The sequence below is a fragment of the Mesoplodon mirus genome, assembly GCF_964341445.2.
Source record: "Mesoplodon mirus genome assembly, chromosome: 3".
Lineage (NCBI taxonomy): Eukaryota > Metazoa > Chordata > Mammalia > Artiodactyla > Ziphiidae > Mesoplodon > Mesoplodon mirus.
Window position 1 is genome coordinate 8,004,591 of NC_138978.1, and position 18,856 is coordinate 8,023,446.

At 46.3% G+C, this 18,856-nt stretch overlaps 1 protein-coding gene across 2 annotated transcripts in view; it reads left to right on the top strand.

The window, feature by feature from the left end:
• Positions 1-18,856, top strand: part of PEX14 (peroxisomal biogenesis factor 14) — a 138,910-nt gene that overhangs the window by 13,305 nt on the left and 106,749 nt on the right. Inside the window, exon 2 of one of the 2 annotated variants that reach the window (XM_082616341.1) lies at positions 4,926-4,973. The exons of the other annotated variant lie outside the window; for it this stretch is intronic. Within the exon in view, the coding sequence (XP_082472467.1) occupies positions 4,926-4,973 (48 nt within the window). The remainder of the gene's footprint in view (positions 1-4,925; positions 4,974-18,856) is intronic. 2 annotated transcript variants of the gene reach the window in all.

Consider the following 18,856-nt stretch of genomic DNA (forward strand, 5'->3'; position numbering starts at 1 on the left):
TGACCTTTGCTGTGCATCAAGGTCAGCACGTGGGCACACCTCCTGGCTGGGGAAGGTCAGTGCCTGGACAGCAGGAGTGAGAGCGCCTTTTGTCTCTACCAAACTGACACATTTCTCTCCCTGCCACTGTGGCCTTTTTTTGTTTGCCTGTTTGTTTTTTAAAGCATTCTGATGCTTTTTCTCTTCTTCCTGCCTGCTCTCTGCATTCCAGCCCCTGAGGATCCTGACTGCGGATTGCCTTATAGCCTACTTCTCCCTCAGCTGGTGATTGCTAAACCTTACTATTATTATTTTTAAAAATAAACCACCCTGTCAAGATTTTTCAGGATTAAGTTGGAATTTAATTTGTAGGGATGTGTTTCAGGCTGGAAAATAGACTTGACCACTTAAAAGGGGGTCGATGTAGGGGCAGTTGTTTGAGAAGTATTGGACTTTCACAAAAGCTGGCCTGGTGAGACTCATGGACCTGTGTGAGCTTAGTTCAGCTTCTGACAGGCAGTTGCCCTCTCAGACCTTTGCCCTCTTTTTTTTTTTTTGCGGTACGCGGGCCTCTCACTGTTGTGGCCTCTCCCGTTGTGGAGCACCTCCAGACGTGCAGGTTCAGCGGCCATGGGCCTAGCCGCTCCGCGGCATGTGGGATCTTCCCGGACTGGGGCATGAACCCATGTCCCCTAACATCGGCAGGCGGACTCTCAACCACTGCGCCACCAGGGAAGCCCCTTTGCCCTCTTTTGAAGCAGCATCATGTAAAAGATGGGAGTCTGTCTTCCTCCTCCTCATGAGGAAGCGGAATGGTCAGGATTCTCCTAGGGGTCCTGTTGGTGTTTGCATGGAATAGTTCTTCATGGTGTCCATTGCAGGACATTTAGCCTCCCAAGCCTCTGCCCTCTAAATGCCGATGGGACTCCCTGGTCACTGTGACAGCCAGAAATACCTCCACACATTTTTAAATGCCCCTGTGGGGGTGATTGTGCCCCAGGGTTGAGAACCGTTGGGTCGTGACATTGCTTTGAGAGTGGCCAGATTTGTGGTTTGTTGTAGGTGAAATGTTCCAGGGAAAGACACTGCTATGGTCCTTTGCTTGCTTCATTTTGGCTTATGTATATAAAGTGGTTCCTTTGGTTTAATTTTTTTAATTAAAAAAATTAATTAAGCCCATATTTATTGAGTATAAGTGACATTCTAAGTGCTAAAGATCTGCCTTCACTAAGGTGGTAAAGTGCCTGCTTTCAAGGAACTTAAAGGATAGACAGATAATAAACTAGTTATATAATGAATAATTTCAGATGGTATTATCAAGGAAATCATGCAGAGCAGTAAAGAGGAATGAAGGCTGTCTTGGTCATCAAGGAATAGTTTTCTAAAGGACACAAACAGGAGATGGGGATGGTCCATTTTAGATTGCAGATATTTCAGCATGAGCTGGCGAATCATCTAGAATGTAATCATACTGGGCAATTCCCAGATTGGCGAGAAGTCTTCTGTGAGTTCACTGGTAAGGTCTGACCGACCTCAGACAGTACCGTGAGTTGGAATACGGGTGTGGAAGTGCTTGTTCCTTTCTAAGCAGCCTCCGAGATTGAGTTTGGAGGTTGGGCTTTGGTGTGCTGAGACCCCAGAAGGCTCTGTGAAGCCGAGGTTTTAAGAAGTTGGAAGAGTGTTGCTGTTTAAATTCCTTGCTGGGGATAGGCACACACATGTGTGCTTCTTATACGCCTTGAATATCCCTGGAAGAATATATAAGGAACCATCATCAGTGCTGTGTCCCCAAGGAAGAGGAGGCTGTTGGGATGAAAGGGAAGCTTCCTTTTAAATTTTTTTAGTATTTAATTTTTAATTTTTATTTTTTTAAATTTATTTATGGCTGTGTTGGGTCTTCGTTTCTGTGCGAGGGCTCTGTTCTAGTTGCGGCGAGCGGGGGCCACTCTTCATCGCGGCGCGCGGGCCTTTCACTGTTGCGGCCTCTCTCGTTGCGGAGCACAGGCTCCAGACGCGCAGGCTCAGTAGTTGTGGCTCACGGGCCTAGTTGCTCCGCGGCATGTGGGATCTTCCCAGACCAGGGCTCGAATCCGTGTCCCCTGCATTGGCAGGCAGATTCTCAACCACTGCGCCACCAGGGAAGCCCCAGTATTTAATTTTTTAAAGCAGAATATATTTACATGGCTCACAGTTTAGAAAGGTACAGAAGGGTGTACGATGAAAGAGACTTACCTTGATACTGTATGTTGCTTAAAGTTTTTCCTCTAGCAAACGTTAGCTATTCAGGGGATGAACTAATTTTAAGGGAAGTTCCTTGGAGATGCCTCAGTGATTAGTTGTATCTCAGGAAGAAAGTTTTGGTTTAAATCAGAGTCAGGCTTCCTAAATATTAAAGCTGTTTGTGTTAGTTTGTTTCATCTAGTCAAATAACCTACATTATTATTTATGGGGTAGCATTATGGTTGTTGCCTATTAAAATGTAGTCTAAACAAAACTCAATTATTTTGATTAAGTAGAAGGGCTCAAATTATCTTAGAACCAGTTACTACCTGAGTCATTGTGGCCAAGTTATTTAACCTCCCTTGCCTCAGTTTCCTCATCAGCAATAATTTCATACATTTATTATGAGAATGAAATGAAGAAGGAGCTAAATAAGTGTTAGCACTTAGTATTTACCAAATGGAGTGAAGGAAGCCCTCAGGAAGGTAATGAGCTTTATATAACCCATTCAAACCAAATCTGTTCTGCTCTTTTTTGACCATTGATTCATTCAGCAAATATCTATGGAAGGCCTCATCTATGCCTGATACTGTCCTAGGCCCCAGGGATACAGTGATGAGCAAACACAGCCCGTTTCTGCCCATGTGGAGTTTATAATCTGGTGAGGGGCACAGACATCAATCGGATATCACACACTTAAAGTTGCAGTTCTGCTCAGCCCTTGAAGAAGAGGTATATGGTGTGAGTGTATATTAGGGAGATTTGATGGTGTCATGGCTGTCAGAGAAGGAATGCTTCCCCAAAGAAGTGACTTAACTGAAATCTGAAGGATGAATCAGATTGTCAGAGGGAAGGGAGGGAATACCTGGTGCAAAGTCCCACTGACAGAGGAAGCAAAGGCCAGTATGTCTGTTCTGCGCAGAGCTGGGGTTCGTGGTGCCACGCAGACCTGATATGTAGTCAGAGGAGACGCGTGGCCAAGCTGGGAAGGCTTTTCTGTATTAGCGTTGTTGATGTTTACTGGGGCGGTCGGTGGATGAGATCAGATTATTGTTTTGAAGTGATAGTCTGTTTGCTGTGTGGAAAATGAATTAGAAGAGAGCCAGCATGGATGTGCGTGAGCTGATTAGAAGGCTATTGCAGTGGTCCAGGCAGGAGATTTTGGAAGCTTGGACCTAAGAGATGGCAGAAGAAATGGAGAGAAGTGGATGATTGATTCTGTGGATATTTAGGAAGGCGTATTGGCAGGACTTGCTCTGGCAAGTGAGGGGAAGAGCTGTCAGGGATGGCCTTTTGGATTCTAGTTTGCGTATTTTGGTGGAAGGTTGTGACATTCACCCAGACGGGGAACAGTGGAAGCGTACACGTGTGGCGGAGGGAGAGGATTATGAATCTGTTATGGGGTTTTGTTAAGTCCAAGAGGAGGCAGGAAGGCAGGTGGGTGTAGAACTCAGAGGGGTCTGCGCTAGAGATCTGAACGCATGAGCTTATTGATGCCCGGAGCCTTAGGAGGGAGGGACAGTCCGGGAGGGAGGAAGGGAAAGCATGCTCAGGTTCTCTGAGACTTTCTAGTTAGTTTCATGCTGGCTGACCTTCTTGTCCTGGCAGAAGAGGGGGCTCTTGAGACAGGACTTTGGATGAGGAGATAGAGTCCTTCCAGCAGAGTCCTTGCCACTGTGCCCTGTGCCCACTGTGTGGTAGCAACTGGGCATGAGGAAATCTTTGGGGACCCTCTGTGGACTGGACTTTCTCCTCTTCCGCCTTCTATCCTTTTTCCCAGGAGGCTTGGCACTTGCCATCTGACTAGCTGGGAGGAGTTTGGAGGCTGGCTCCTGAGACCCACAGATTAGCTCATTTGTCTGGATATTATCTGTAGATAATTGGAAATTGGTTTGAACATCAGTAACAGTAAACTAATCATAACTCTCTCAAGCTGCTTGTTTCCTTCTTTTGGAGATTTGTAGATTTCCTCCCAGTCTGTCTGTCTCTGTCTCTATCTCTCCCTTTCTCTGAATTTTGGCCAGATCAGCCAAGGGTTGAAGGTAAGTGCGAGGGTGAGGGGAGAGATGCAGAGAAGGAAACAGACTAGGGCCAGGCGAGTGGGCCACATGCTGCCTGGCTGTGGGTTGCTCTGTTTATCTGTCAGCTTGTCACTAGCTTATTTACAAAAAGGATTTAAACTCGGCTTTCTTTACTACTGGGGATTGGTATCCTTAGTGACAGGTGATAAATAGGAACCAGTGTCCATAGTTTGCTGCTTCCTTGGCTCCAAATAGATGCCCAGAGAAAATGCTGAGTGTGGGCAACTGGGGCCCCCTTGTGGCTGGATCTGGTTCTCCACTTTTGCTGTGCTCTCACTGGTCAGTGGCAGGGGAGACCTGGCAAAAGGGAGGTTTGGCTTTCACTGAAAGCCTTTTGTGGACTTCTCCTGTTGCTGCGGATTTTGTGATGGTCCCCAGCCCCTGCTGCTCAGCTGCGGGGGCCCTCCTAAGCTAAATGCAGCCTTCTTGAGGTGCCGTGACAGTAAACCCAGAAACATGTTCACTGGCAAATTCAGGCTCTTCGGGCTGCTTCTTACAGGTAACCCACCACAGCACACTCTGCGGTATGGAAAGCTGGTGAGAAATATGAGAAGTAGTTGTTTATGTGATGGCACACCTTTGGTTTTTTTGGTGTCCATTGGGTGGCACTGCGATCTTACTTTCTGTTTTTATTTTTCTTTGCAGCCAAGTTCTACTCCAGGAAGTGAAAATGTGACGCCTCGAGAGCCGCTGGTAAGAAGCCATGATATATAGTATAATTTTCTGATAATTAAAATACTGAGTTTCCAGAAGCCTCATGCTCCTATAGTGTTGCATCAGTAGTGTGCCTTTAGGAGTAGGTGCTCTGTGGAGACAGCCCGCGAGTGACCTCTGACTTCCGCTTCCTCTTCTGGCACCCAGGGATTAGCGAGATCTCCCCTTAGTAAAGCCTGGTCTTTTCTGGAACGGAAAGCATCCGCCCCAGGTGTGGTGATGCACCATTTTACTTGTTTGAATCAGTGGTAATTAGTGGGATGCCTGAAACCTTTGGAGGCTGAGCTGGAGTGAGGTTGCTGGGCCTGACCCAGTAGCTGCTTGATTGTCTGAAATAGCCGTTCTGCTCCTCAGGGTGAGGGCACTTCAGGTGGCCTTTGAAGAACAGGTAAGGGAGAGAGTTCTCTTTTTGCCTGGTCAGTAATTAGGTTTGTGATACTCATTTCCAACATTATCTGCTTATACTATTGATAGGGAAGAGGCCTACTAAGTACTGAAGGTAATTTTCTTTACAAAGTGCTTTTGCTTTGGTGGTCTGAGTGAGAGCACTGCCCGCCCGCCCACCCACCCCATTTTCATTGTATTTTGCATTTCAAGGCCTGCTGCAAATCCTGAGGGCTGGGTATTAAGACCTGTTCTGTACAGGGAATTCCCTGGTGGTCCACTGGTTAGGACTCTGTGCTTTCACTGCCGAGGGGCCGGGTTCAATCCCTGGTCAGGGAACTAAGATCCCACAAGCCGTACGGTGTGGCCAAAAGAAAAGAAAAGAAAAAAAAAGACCTGCTCCACACAAACCAGATAAGTTTTATGGAGGGGCCAGCTTTAGGTTTAACTTTTCAGAGCCTTTTCTTTCTTTGAATAGAGATAGCAAGGGATGTACCGCCAAGCTTTTGTTTCAGCAGGGCCTGGGGTTTCACCTGTTTTTCTTCCCTCTCCTTCTGGCAGTAGTGAGAGGGGATGACGTGAGGCCCTTAGCTGGTATGCACAAGTCTGATTTTTAGTCTGTACTAAGACTTTCCAAGGCAGAAGGCAAGTTGGATTTGAACGAGCTGGAGGAAGGCCTGGGTGCTACCAGCCCTGCCAGGACTGTTTGAGGGGAGCACTGTTGTACTGCATGTCACCTGCTTTTTCCAAGTACAGCTCGCTTCCCACCACTCCCTAGTGGCTTCATTTCTCTCTTTTGGTACTGCCTGGGTTCTTCCTTGCCATCTCAGTGGTGTAAACGCCAGAGGAGCCTTGGCTTTGCCAGCCAGCCCCTTAGGTCGGGAACTTGTTTCCCATGGCGCCTGCCTCAGTGCCCCTCAGGCCGAAGTTGTGGTTGGCTTCGGACTGAAGTTCACACTGGACGGTCTAGTCCTCTTCAGTCCTTTATTCCACAGTCTCTTTTTACATTTGTATCCACGGATTTAACTACTGATCACCAGAAGAGTGGCTGGACCATCTTTTGGGGCATGATTGTATAAACTTCTGGGCATTCTTTCTAGCAATGAGCCCTGGGCAATTGGCAGCCTCACTGGTTTCTGGGTACTTGGAACCCTGCAGCCCCTTGGCTCTGCCAGTGTTTCTGCGCGCTGCTCTTCTCCTGCGGTACTATGCATCTGCTTGTTCGTTGGTTGTATTTTTATTTCTTTCTTTTCTGGGAGGCCCCGAGCAGTCTTCAAACCCTAGTAGCTCGCGATCGTCCAGAGTTCAGACTCATTCTCTCAAGGCCCGCTCTACAATTTACTTATATTTAATTAATATTTTTTCCCCTCTTTACGTACTTGCTGCATAATTGCTCAGAGGAAAGAAAACACATAGCAGCAATTTATATATATATAAAACAACAATAATTAAAAAAAAAACCCAAATAAACTCCCATCTCATTTGGGTTGATCCTGTGAGTTGTGTAATTAGGGCCCTAGTAAAAGGTAGACGCTTTCTCCTTCCCCTCTTTTTTTTAATTAATTTTTTTATATTAAACTCCCACAGTCTCTCAGTCATGCCCTTATTGCTTTTGGTCAGCAGCCTGATTAAATGAGGGCACCAGCCGAGCTGTATGGTCTTGTGTGAGCTACTTCTGCCTCTTGGGAGTGGCAGTGGGAGGGTGCCAGGCAGAGAAGCCTCCGAGGGCTAGTGACGGCTTGTGTGGCAGGTCGGGGGCAGAGGATGAGCTGCTGTGAACTGGCAGCAGGCTGGAGAGAGTCATAGGGTGCCAGAGAAGTGATGGGGTGGGAGCGCCCACCCACAGAAAGCCCCGAGGCACTCAGCCCAAGTCACACCTTCCCAGGGGAGATTCCTCAGGCCGTGTGTGTTAGCTGTCTCCTGGGTGCTCAGGAACAGACAATTGAAGATAAAGCTAAGCCTTCTTCCCAAGTAATTTGTATATCTTATTTGGGAAAGAAAATGCATTTGTTACACGCGAAACAATTAGCAAACAGCACAAGGCTGTATATAATTTTAGCAAACAGTACAAAATTGTATATAATTTGGTGCAGAATTGCCTGGCTGGGAGTATAAGGGAGCCCTCATTATTCAGAGAAGGAAGAGTCCTCTGGGGGTAGGGGGTGCTTAGGGATGGTTTTTGTGAAACTTGAAGCCAGGTCTGGAGGAGTAGGATAGTCCAGTGTTGAGGGAGCACCGTGCTCAGTTATTTTTGGTTTTGTTTTTAACTGAGTGGGGTGCATATTTTCCACAAAATTCCTTAATGGAAGCTGCCTGTTCTCTACACTAAAAAGGCTAAGCATGGGATGCTGAAGGCAAATAATCTTGTTCTTTGTTTTCAGAACTAGATGAGCACTTTGGAAGAATTTTTCCCTTTATTAAAAAAGTGAGTTACAACACAAGAGGCTCTACTGACTAGTCAGTACAGTGCAAGTTTCATTGTTCGGTGGATGTATTTGGGTGTCTGCGTCATTGTTTTGCTCTATTTGCTAGGGAAGGGGGGGCCTGATTTTCATATCTGTCCTCTCTGGGCTATAAAAACTGGCTTGTGATTTTGAGTTAAGTATGGTCTTGTGGTCTCTAACTGACACATTTGTGTTAGCCATCCCTGGTCTTGATTCCAGCCGCATAGTGACACTGCACGTACCTTCTCTTACCCCTTCAACCCTCCTCCGCTCCCAAAAGAACCAACCCAGCAACTCTGGCCACATTAGTGAGATAATTGCTCTATAATGTCATGATGTCCTCAGGGCTGGTGATTGGTAAACAGACTCATTTTGATAAATTCTGTAAGCTCCCAGTTGAAATTCTCTGTTTGTTAATGACAGAACTCTTTGCCAGAGTTAAAATGGCTGATTACTTTTTCTTTATACTTTGTTCACTGAACTTTGCCTCCCAGGGCAAGCTCCAGAGTACTGACCTCTAGCTTCTCCCAGACCCGTTCAGAACCTTCTGTCAGTTTCCCATAGACCCGCGATTTCTCATCACCTGTGTGGGCATGTGCTCGGGCCGTCACAGAGGTTCTGGGTCGGTCCCTGCACTGCTCCGCCAGGATCAAGTCCTGCCTAGTCAATAGATCTGTAAGAATGGATGGACAGTTGTCTGCCTGGAGTAACTCGGTTCCTGTCTTGCTTGGATACAGAAACAGGGGTTAAGTAATGTCTTGAGAGTCCTTCTAGTCATATGAGTTTAGGGTATTTGAAGCAGCAATAAATATGCTCCCTTGTTTCAATACAACAGGCTCCTCAACATTTAGCAATACTATTGCTTACCTACTTCATACAACACCTATGGATTTGGGCTAAACTAGAATTTCAGCGTTTTGCTCTTTAACACCAACTTCTTTCTAATGGATGAATCTTCTCTTCCTGTAACCTGTAGGTATAGGTTTTGTTTTTGTTTTTTGTTTTTTTGTTTGTTTTTTGTTTCTATCCTTTTCCCTGCATCCCTCTACCAAAATAATGCCAAACTATAATTAATGTACCTTTATAAATGATGATGGTAATTCTACTTTATCACCTTCCCTAGGATTAATATTTTTAGTATGCTGAATTCTTTTTTTTTTTAAACATTGCATTCCCATGGCTTATTTATTCTATAACTGGAAGTTTGTTCCTTTTGACCATTTTCACCCATTCCCCTCACCTTCCCCTGAGTTCCTTTTTTTTTTTTTTTTTTTTTTTTTGCGGTATGCGGGCCTCTCACTGTTGTGGCCTCTCCCGTTGCGGAGCACAGGCTCCGGACGCGCAGGCCCAGCGGCCATGGCTCACGGGCCCAGCCGCTCCGCGGCATGTGGGATCTTCCCGGACCGGGGCACGAACCCATGTCCCCTGCATCGGCAGGCGGACTCCCAACCACTGCGCCACCAGGGAAGCCCCATTTATCGAAGTATCATGTATCCCCAGGTTTCTCCCTGAGGCTAAGACAGAACCTTGAGGGGGGGAGGGGGTGGTTCTGCATCATGTGTTTGATCTCCACCCTTCTGGGGAGCTCATCCACCTTATTGCTGGAACACCTTAGGTTTTCTCTTTGGTTTTTAAGTCAGTTAACCAGAGGCTGGTAATCAAAAGGCCATTAATATCTTGATGAATTCAGGGAGCTAGTTTGTGAGCTTCTCTTTAAGAAAGCTGTGGCTGGTTGCCTGTCTCCTGGAGACCTCTCGCACGTACTTCTGGCACAGTCTCCCCTATATTTCTATTTTTTGTGGTTCAAGTATTGATATTTGGGTATACTTGTTGGTGGGCTCACTGTGGATAGGTGATTCTTATGCTTTTTCCCCACCAAAACATTTCTGAAGAATGACATTCACACGCTCGATGCATTTCTTTGTGTATGTGCTCATGTACATATATGTGTATGTGTATATCCAGAACATATAACACACATATATTTATTTTACAAAATTCAAAGCACTTGGTGGGGAAATAAAATTGATTTTAATAGTGTATTCATGAAAGTGTTTTACAAGCACAGGGGTAATAAAACTAGCCACTTAGAGATTTCAGGAAATTGTCATTTTTCCAGGAAGAACAAATAAATATGGCAAATCTAAAGTATGAAGCATTATTATTTAAAGGGTCTGTAGTGGTTGATTTCTGTGGGTGTAGCAGAGTTAGGTTTGCTGAAGTGAACTGTAATCTCCACCTCTTGTTTCCCACTCAGGGTTTGCCTAGAGGCAGTGACTGGGGGTGATATTATAGGGATAACCCTAAATATGCTCTATTTATTTACTTGTAAAAAGTGAATCATCTGAAGATTTGGTACTTATGGTACCAAAGGCAGGAGGCACCCCTCACGGCTGCTGTGTGAGACACTTGGAACCTAAATCGAGTGTCAGCAGCCAGAGGGTGGGGCTTGTGGTGCTCCCCCGTCGGGTTGGGATGCTGCCGTGCGTCCAGACTCAGGGTGCTGGGCTGGAGGCCTGGGCACCTAGGTAGGAGGAAATGTTGGCTTTCCTCCTTCCCCTCTCCCCCCTCGTCACCTGTGGAAAACGCTGCTCTTTTAACACTGGCACCCCTTGTCGGGAGGGTGCCTGAGATTCCCGCCTGTCCTGCAGATGCGGGGAGGAAGCTGGAGAGAACTAAATGCTGAAATGGATGAACTTGAGAAAAGCCTCATTCCGTCTCTGGGCGGCTTCTCTGTCGTCTCTAGGCTACTGACTGATTTTGAAATTACTGCCTCTTCCTACTCCGTCCTTCCAATTACAGACTGAGAAGGTTTGTCGAGTAGACGAGGCTGTGCCCTTTCAGTTCCTTCCTCCTTCAGGTAAATGAAGAGGTGGTTTTTTCAGTTTTAAGGTATCCTTTTACGAATAATTATTAGATGAATCGGAACGCTTAGGAGTAATCATTAGAGAAATGGAATTTGAGATTGTTAGGCAGCTTTGTTTGTATTTTGGGTTTCTGGCTTCTGTGCTGATACTTTATATTTGCTGTAGTTTCTGGAATCAGAGGCCCTGACTGTTAGGTAACTGAACAGTGTCCTCATTCTGGAGTGGGAACCAGGGAGCTGAGTCTCAGCTCAAGTGCCTTTTTTCAGAGGCACAGTGATCAGGGGAGTTGGGTTTTTCATCTTGTCACCATCCTCATTATCTTTGAGAAGAGGTTTCGTTTTCTCCCTTTCGTCCTGGAGACACAGTCTCAGAGTTCTCCCCAGGTGTTGGCTGGGCCTGGGATGTATAGAGCTCTTATTGGGCAGGGTGACCTTCTGAAAATGTTTTTCTGTTGTTTTAAATCAGTCATTATCTTATTTGAAAGAATTTTTACTCAAAAGCTGCTTTTAAAGTGTGACCTAAAGGTGGGTATTCCATGTGGCAAACTCAGCAAATCCCCTGCGAGCCCCCAGTTTGTGAAGCACTGAATGTCATACTTAGGGCAGCCGTGTGCCCTCTGCTTTTGAGGATAATTTCAATTTAAAATATTTTAGCCCATTGTCAAACCACGCAGACCAATTTGGGTTTGAAAAATCCGCTCTTGTAGTTAACCCCACTCTGCGCTGAGAAGCTGCGGGAAGATAAAGTGGTGCTTTGGAGAAGGACGTGATTGCGGCCCTCCCTCCTTCCCTCCCAGCTCTCCTTTCTTTTATGGTTTGTAGTTATAACCAAGATTTATGCCTGTTGCTCCACAAATCTTCTCTCTGCCATTATGAGTTTGTCTGCACAGTCTAGAGATGGGGCCGACGCTGAGTGATGCTTGAAGTAAATCTGCGTGGGGTGCTCCCTGACACCGAGACCGACAGGAGCCGACTCCTGGCCCCCCTGGATGGGGCTAGATTGCCCCTGTCGGGGAGAAGACGTGCTGCCGCTTTTGTGGCCTCTTGCCTTTGGTGGCCCTGGTGGCCCCGGTCTCCTGCTTGTGCTCACAGAGTCTGCGGGGTGGTGCCCTGGGGTAGCACCAAGAGGCCTTTCTCTGTGTGTCCACTGTGGTCCAGTCAGGCCATGGCAAGAGCATCTTCAGGGGCAGGGCTGCCTTTTCCAGCTTGGAGGGGAGGAGCTGCTGATAGAATCAGGCACACAAGTTGATCATACGTATATACATGGCTTAGTTTTTCCACAGTTTGCTGAAAATGGGTTTTGATGGAGAAGCGGAAGAGTAAACAGCATTCATTAAACATCTTTTTTTTTCCCCTTTCCTCATACCTTCTGTTTGCTGTATCCTTTTCTTTGACTCATATCAGATCTCTTATGAAGTGAAGCGGCAGCACCAATAAATACATATTTTTAAGAAAGTGTCCAGAGCTTTCATTAGAAACTGATTCACTGTCATGGCGCTGGGTGCTCTTGACTGGGCAGCTCCTGGCTGGTCACATCCACACCCACACCCCTTCTGCAGACCAGGAGGGCGTCAGCTTGTCTTGAACCCGTGGGCCAGTTGATTTGTTAGCGAATTAGGCAATTTTGTTAAATATGCTATAAACAGGTGAAATATAATGTGAACAGAGTGATCTATAAATGTTGTAAACATAAATGTAAAAAGAGGGTTCTGTGAAAACTAAGCTGAATGTTTTGGTGAATGCAAACTGCTAAAAAGATTGCTGTCTTTTTAGGTGTGAGTGGGGAACAATCTAGAAGTGTTCTGTACTTCAGTTTGCTTTGCTAATGTCTTTTAAGGGCTCGCTTTGCCTTAGAAATTGTGAAGGGTGTGTTATGGGTGAAGTTTATGCAAGAAAGACGTCTGGGAACTCCGGTCTGTGGGTCCCACACTCAAAGAAAAGGTCTTGGCTCGACATCAAAAGATTAGCAAATGACTGCAGGTTTGTTTATAGGTTTTAAGTTAATGTGAAACGTTTAAGGTATGTAGATAAGACCCCGTTTTTAATGATTCCCTGCTTTAACTGATTTTTCAGTTAACTGACCAATTGCTAGCTCTGATCACATAGGCCAGGAGGACTTCTGCCGTATGATGTGCTGGCCTCCGTGCTGGTTTCCTTTATTTTTGTTATCTTGTTTCATCCCAGCAAACCGGCGAGGATCACTCTTCCTCAGTTTACAATGAGGAAATAAGCCCAGGGCAGTCAGGTTCCACAGCTAGTCCGCGGCAGGGCTGGGATGTAAACCCTAACGCCCGCACTGCTGAGCTCTTCTCTCCGTCACACTTGAGCAGGGTGGGAGGGCAGGCAGGGGCAGCGTGCCCGCCTCGCAGAGCACAGAAGTCTGGGAGAGGGCTTTGGCTTGTTCAGGTGCTGCCTGGTGAGTCTGTGCTTCCTCTGAAGCCTCTGCCTTCACGCGCTCTGGCTGGTTGGAGTCTTTTGTATGCATCTTAGCTGTTGAAAAGGCACCTATTAATTTATCAGAGGTGATGTGGGCCTCCTCGTGCTTGGAGGAGGCTTCTGCACCCATGTACCTCACTAATGACAGGCTACGGGATGGAGGCGAGATAATAGGATCTTTCATCTCTGTCTGTGGAGCAAGGTGCTATGTCCCTGGTAGCTTCTAGGGGGCAGCAGCCGCTTATCGTTGTTCCCTCTCCTGCTGGCGGAGGGAAGGGTCCACAATTGAGCGCTCCGCTTTTGACTCCACATAAGAAACCACAGTGTTCAGGATCTTCCGTCTCTGCTTTCTCTGCCCCTCAGATAAATCCTTTATCTGTGTCCCCATCAACATCCACAGATCCTTCACTGTCAGGATTAAGGCGGCAAAAGTCACTTGCTTTGAAGATAGGAGAATGTCTTCAGGAGAGTAAAATCTTCTTGTCACATCTTACTTGTTGCTGTTGATAACCCACTCTAATACTGTTTGGATGTTTTGAAACTTTCCCCTGTGGACACGGGTCTTTATTCTGTTGGGAACACCACTGTCATGTGGCTGATCATCTGTCCTTCCTGTCAGCATGTGCCTTAGCTTTCCCCACCCCCACTCCCAAGCCGGGCTTAGGGAGGTTTCTCTTCAATTCTAAATGACTCATTTCATAAGCACATTAAGGAGGAAACGCTGGATTTGCCAGTCCTTTTAGCCTTCGGGGCCCAAGACGCGTATGGCCAGCTTGTGCCTTGCTGAAGTGAACGACTGACTACCCCCATCCCAGGAGCACGTATTTCACCGTGGCCCTGACTCTCAGGTCTTCTTCCAGTTGTGTGGCTGGCTGAAGCAGGGGACAGAAAGGGGGAGGGCTGGTGGCAGGCCAAACCAGAGTTTTGCAGTACACACGGGGAAACAAATTGGCCGCGACGTTTCAGCCCTGTGAGGTTTATCTAGGACTAGCTGAGACTTCTCAGTCCTGACTCCACCGTGGGAGGAGCTGGTGACCAGTGCTCTCGGGCTCTGCCTTCTTGCAGGCTTTCATCCGAGGACCCTGAGGACCCCGGCATACTGGGGAAGGGTGGGAGCTTCCACCCCGGCTCCGAGACTGGCTTTCCGCAGAGACAAAGGCGCGCCTCCTAACCTCACCTCTCCGGCTTGCTCGCTGTGGTCGCTCTGAAAAGTGGCGGTTAATAGAATCTGCTAATGAACAGAAGAAATAACTAGAAATAGTGGCAGATCAGTTGACAGCAAAGTGTAGTTTATAACTTCTGTTTATCAAACGATGATGATTATCATTATTGTTATTTCTATTGGATTTTTGAAGAATTCAGCCTGGTCTCCAGAGCCCCATTTATAAGACACTTTATTTCTTCCTTTGTACTGTCTAGGAATAACTTTATTCCAGTGAAATCCAGGTCTGTGGTTCCACACCCCTCCCCAGCCCCTCCCAGCTCCATTTTCCTCCCTTCCTCTCTGCTCAGCTTCCGTTTACCTCGGCGGGCTCCGGCTGGTGGGGTATCCCCTGCTGACCAGACAGACCGGCAGAGCTAATACCGGCTGGAGGAACGCTGCAGCGTTTGTTTTTGCAGTTCCTGGATTTGGTTTAATGTACAATTGATTTTTTTTTAATGTATTTAATCATTTTTTTCTTACCTCATAAGGATTAACCTGCACAAACCTCATTTTATCCTAACTGTGGCTTTGGGAGGAAGGAAGGAGAAAATTGAGTTTCTCTAGCTTATTTTATTCTTTCACTTTTTATTTTCTGAATGGCTTTTCCTGCCGAAGCAGCTCAGTAAAATACGATGTATTTTAGTGGCCATTACTTACTCATTACTAACTGGTCTCTCCTGCTTCCCTTTGTCTGTGAACTAAATACAGGGGGTCTAACGATAATTGGTAGTTCTATCACAGACTCGCCAATTATAGATCAACAGGGAAAACAGCCCAGTGATGGTTTGTGGTTGGCACTGGCTGCCTACCCAGCAAACTCGAGTTATCATTCTGCATCTGCCCCTGAGTTGGGCTTGACCAGATCGGTCCTTTCCTAACTTTGTACCTTGGCTTCCCTAATTGCATCACACGGTCTCCCTGATGTACAGATTTCAACTTCATTTTATCCCTACGTGTGGTTTTCACGTCCACGTTGTCCTTTCTTAGTTCCTGCCTCTTTGTCATGTCTACACAGTATTAACGGGGAGAGGTTTTGTTTCTGTTTTCTTTGCGGCTCCCTGGTGCCTAGAATGGTTAGGTGACAGGCTACAGATAAAAGATTCTCTTGAAACCAGCGTTTTTCTGTATAGTTTTGTCTGCCAAGTCCAAGTAAAGACAAGTCTTTGTGGGTGCCCAGTTCAGCCCCCTTTTTGAACGTTTATCCGATTTGTATTCCAGCTTATCCACTTTGCTCTGGCACAGGACGGGGAATAGTTGCGTCTCACTGTTAGGCTGCCAAGCTCTTGTGTAGGGCTGCTAGGTGCTGAAGTGGCAAAGGAGTCCCTGTGCCGTATGGCCACATTTCCAAGCAGAATACATTTTTCGTTTGTTTGTTTCCTGGTTATTTCGCACCTAGGCCCCTTGCTGAACCCTGTATGCAGTGGGCACACATCCTTATCCCTCAGCTCCCAGCAGGAAGTAGGCACTCAGCACATGCTTGTGGCGCGTGTGTGTGCGTGCGTGCCCGCGCGCGCTCACCTATGTAGACGGTGATGGTGAGCCAAGGGGCTGGAGTGCCCAGTTGCTGCCCGCTGGGAACTTAGGGTGCAGCATTCCCACTGGTACGCAGATGTTTAGTGTACCATTGCCACGTAGGCAACATAAAGCGGGCATTTTATGAAAGGGAACATCAGAGGAAACATTATGGCTGAGACCTTTATAGCCTTTCCATTATTATGGTTTAAATCTTGACAGTCTTTATTCACAGGGACACTGAGACCAGCAAAGACAGTGCTCACTCCCGCCTCCCCGTTCTCTCTCCACATCCTGTTCTGTAGCTGTGATAGGCATCGTTAAGTGTGCGGGCAGCACTGCTGCTTTGTAGTTTGTCTAGAAGCAGCCCCTTTTGACTCAGAAGTTGGAAACCAGATGACTCACCATTCTGTTTGTTTTATTGCAACTGTCATTTCATAAAATGCCCCGAAACCTTTAAACTGTAAATGCCAAAGTAAGGTTTTCGTCTTTCTGTTTTTATTTTGTTACCTCTTCTGTTATCTGTGATCTTTTCTTTCATGTCTCTCTTTTCTCCTTCCCGTTCATAATTATTTTCCCTTTCATTTGTCTCTCGTTCTCCCCTGCACACCCCCCACCCTCCGCCCACTGCTTTGATGATGATCGTGATGGCATCTGTAGTTGAAGTAGTCTCTGCTAACATCACGATGAGTTCTCTCCAGGTTTACTGCCATCAGATTGAGAGTCTACGCCCCCCCCCCCCCCCGGTTTCTGTGTGTGGTTTAGAAATGGAAACATCCACGTACATTGAATTTTATAAAGTACTCACTGGCTTCAGCTCTAGAAGCTAATGCCATGTCAAATCGTAACAGGAACTCACTTTTTGTGATACTGCATTTTGCAAAATCGTGGGTCTCCCCACATATCCATTTCCTCCCTTGAATGGGTACCAGGATCACAGTGTGACTAAGGTTGCTAGGCTTTCCTAGGACGGCCTGTAGGCTTCCTACGCAGAATGTTGATTGCCAGGAGAGGGCCTTGATCTTATTAACCTTTTTCTCTCCTAAGATGGAATTTACCTGGAATTCCTGAAGTAAAAGAGAGCATTCTCACGGCTTAGGTGGGGTGTCAGGATCTAAATTGTTAAGGACTTGAGCTCTCAAACCAGGACTTGTCGGATCTTTCTTCCTGCAGTTTCTGACACTGTGGCACTTGACTGGGTCACCTGATTGATGACATGAACATCATTGGGTGTTAAACACCTGGCCAGGGAAACAGGGACCCTCTGTGGATTTACTCAAAGGATGGCAGACAGATTGTGGAATTTTAATGAAGGCGGGGTTGGGTCCCTGATGTTCATCTGCTTTGGAGCATAACCAAATCCCAGCATCAACTTCAGGAGTATTTGTGGGAAACCTGCCCTGGTGTCAGTGGTCATATTCCACATTTATCAAATTCATAAATCTTACTGAACTAATTTTAGAAGTAGCTAGTTATAATGAAAAAGAACAATTACTTCAGATGCACAGGAGCCTCTCTTAAATGTTCCTCGTTGTTTTTCTTTTTCTTTTTTTAAAGGCCTTTGGTCTATTTGGGCCTTCAGAGTGAGCCATCCTCTGAATTCGGTTGCAGTAAAACTTCTTTCCTATATGTCTCTAAGGAAGGAGAGTATTTTCTATGCTGTGAATGGGGGAAAATATGATATCATTACAGTATTTAATAAATTTGATGGCTGTGAGTTTTAAACATGAGTTCTGTTAATCTGCGGGGCAGCTTTCAACATACAACGCTGTGTTTTCACCCACTTGGCTCGATGTCTGTTTTCTGACACAACCACTATTCCTGCTGCTGGAAAATAGAAAACCACAGGCTGTTAACTTAATACTCTTCCCTTCTGGGGCTAGGGTGGGAGCAGGGTGGGGGCAAAGCGGGGGTTCAAATCACGATACTCTCACTCCCCACTGGAGAGAGATGTTCCCTCGTTCCAGCTGACAGTTTGAACAAGGATTCTAGAGTTTCTGGCCATGTTAATTAAACCTCAGTGAGGGGTGCCCTGCACATTTAACTCCTTGGGACCAGGAGCAGCCTGCCAAGTGTCTCTTCACAGGCTCCCTCTGGATTGCCTACCTATGGATGTCTTCTCCCTTCCCGGGCAGGGCCTTTTGGAGGAGCAGAAGGATCGTTTGGTGCTTGTGGCCTGTTCATTCCTTGGCTTCTCTGCTGAGCTATCCAGCAGGGGTGCCAATTCTTCCATTTAGCTGACTATTATATAGCCCTTAAAAGGGAAGGGTTTATTTTAGCTGGCTTCTATATTGATTGCTATAGGGACGTTTCTGTTTCCACTGGCTGCTATATTGACTGGGAAAGGGAAAGGGGCCGTATTGCCGGGAGCTGTCATACTGACTGTTACAGAAAAGATCTGTATTTAAGCAGTACCAGTGCACTGGGATCTCCCAGGCAAGATATTAATGCTAATTCATCCGCTCACCCCCTGCTGTGAGTGTTATTTGTTTAAATCTGTAGATTCCCACAGCGCGTTTATATCCTCACTAGAGTGAGCTCGGCTCCCTGTAATTATTTAACATTATATGCTGATATAAATTGTAACAGTTAAAGAATGGTAATGAGTAGCCAAAAAAGAAAAGAAGAAAAAAGAAAGGAAACGGGGGAAAAAAAAGGAGAAAGTATATTAAAAACCCATATAGCGTATACATATTATAAGTTTGTCGTGTGTGTGTGTGTGTGTGTGTGTGTGTATCTATGTGACATTTGAAATGGCACAGTCAGATTCTGAAACAGCAGTGAACTACGTCTGGCATCTTTTCTCCCACTCTAAGTTGATTTGTACAGTGTGGCTGAGTCCACGTATTGTGCATCCGTGTGTGTGCACGTACGCACGTTCTCACGTCACCTGCCAGAAAGACTGTACTGACGTGTGCTCTCATGTGCTGTTTGTACACACGTGCCTGATTACATACTGTGTGTGTGTTTCACGTAGTGGCAAGAAATTTATCCATTAGCAATTCAGCTTCTTGAT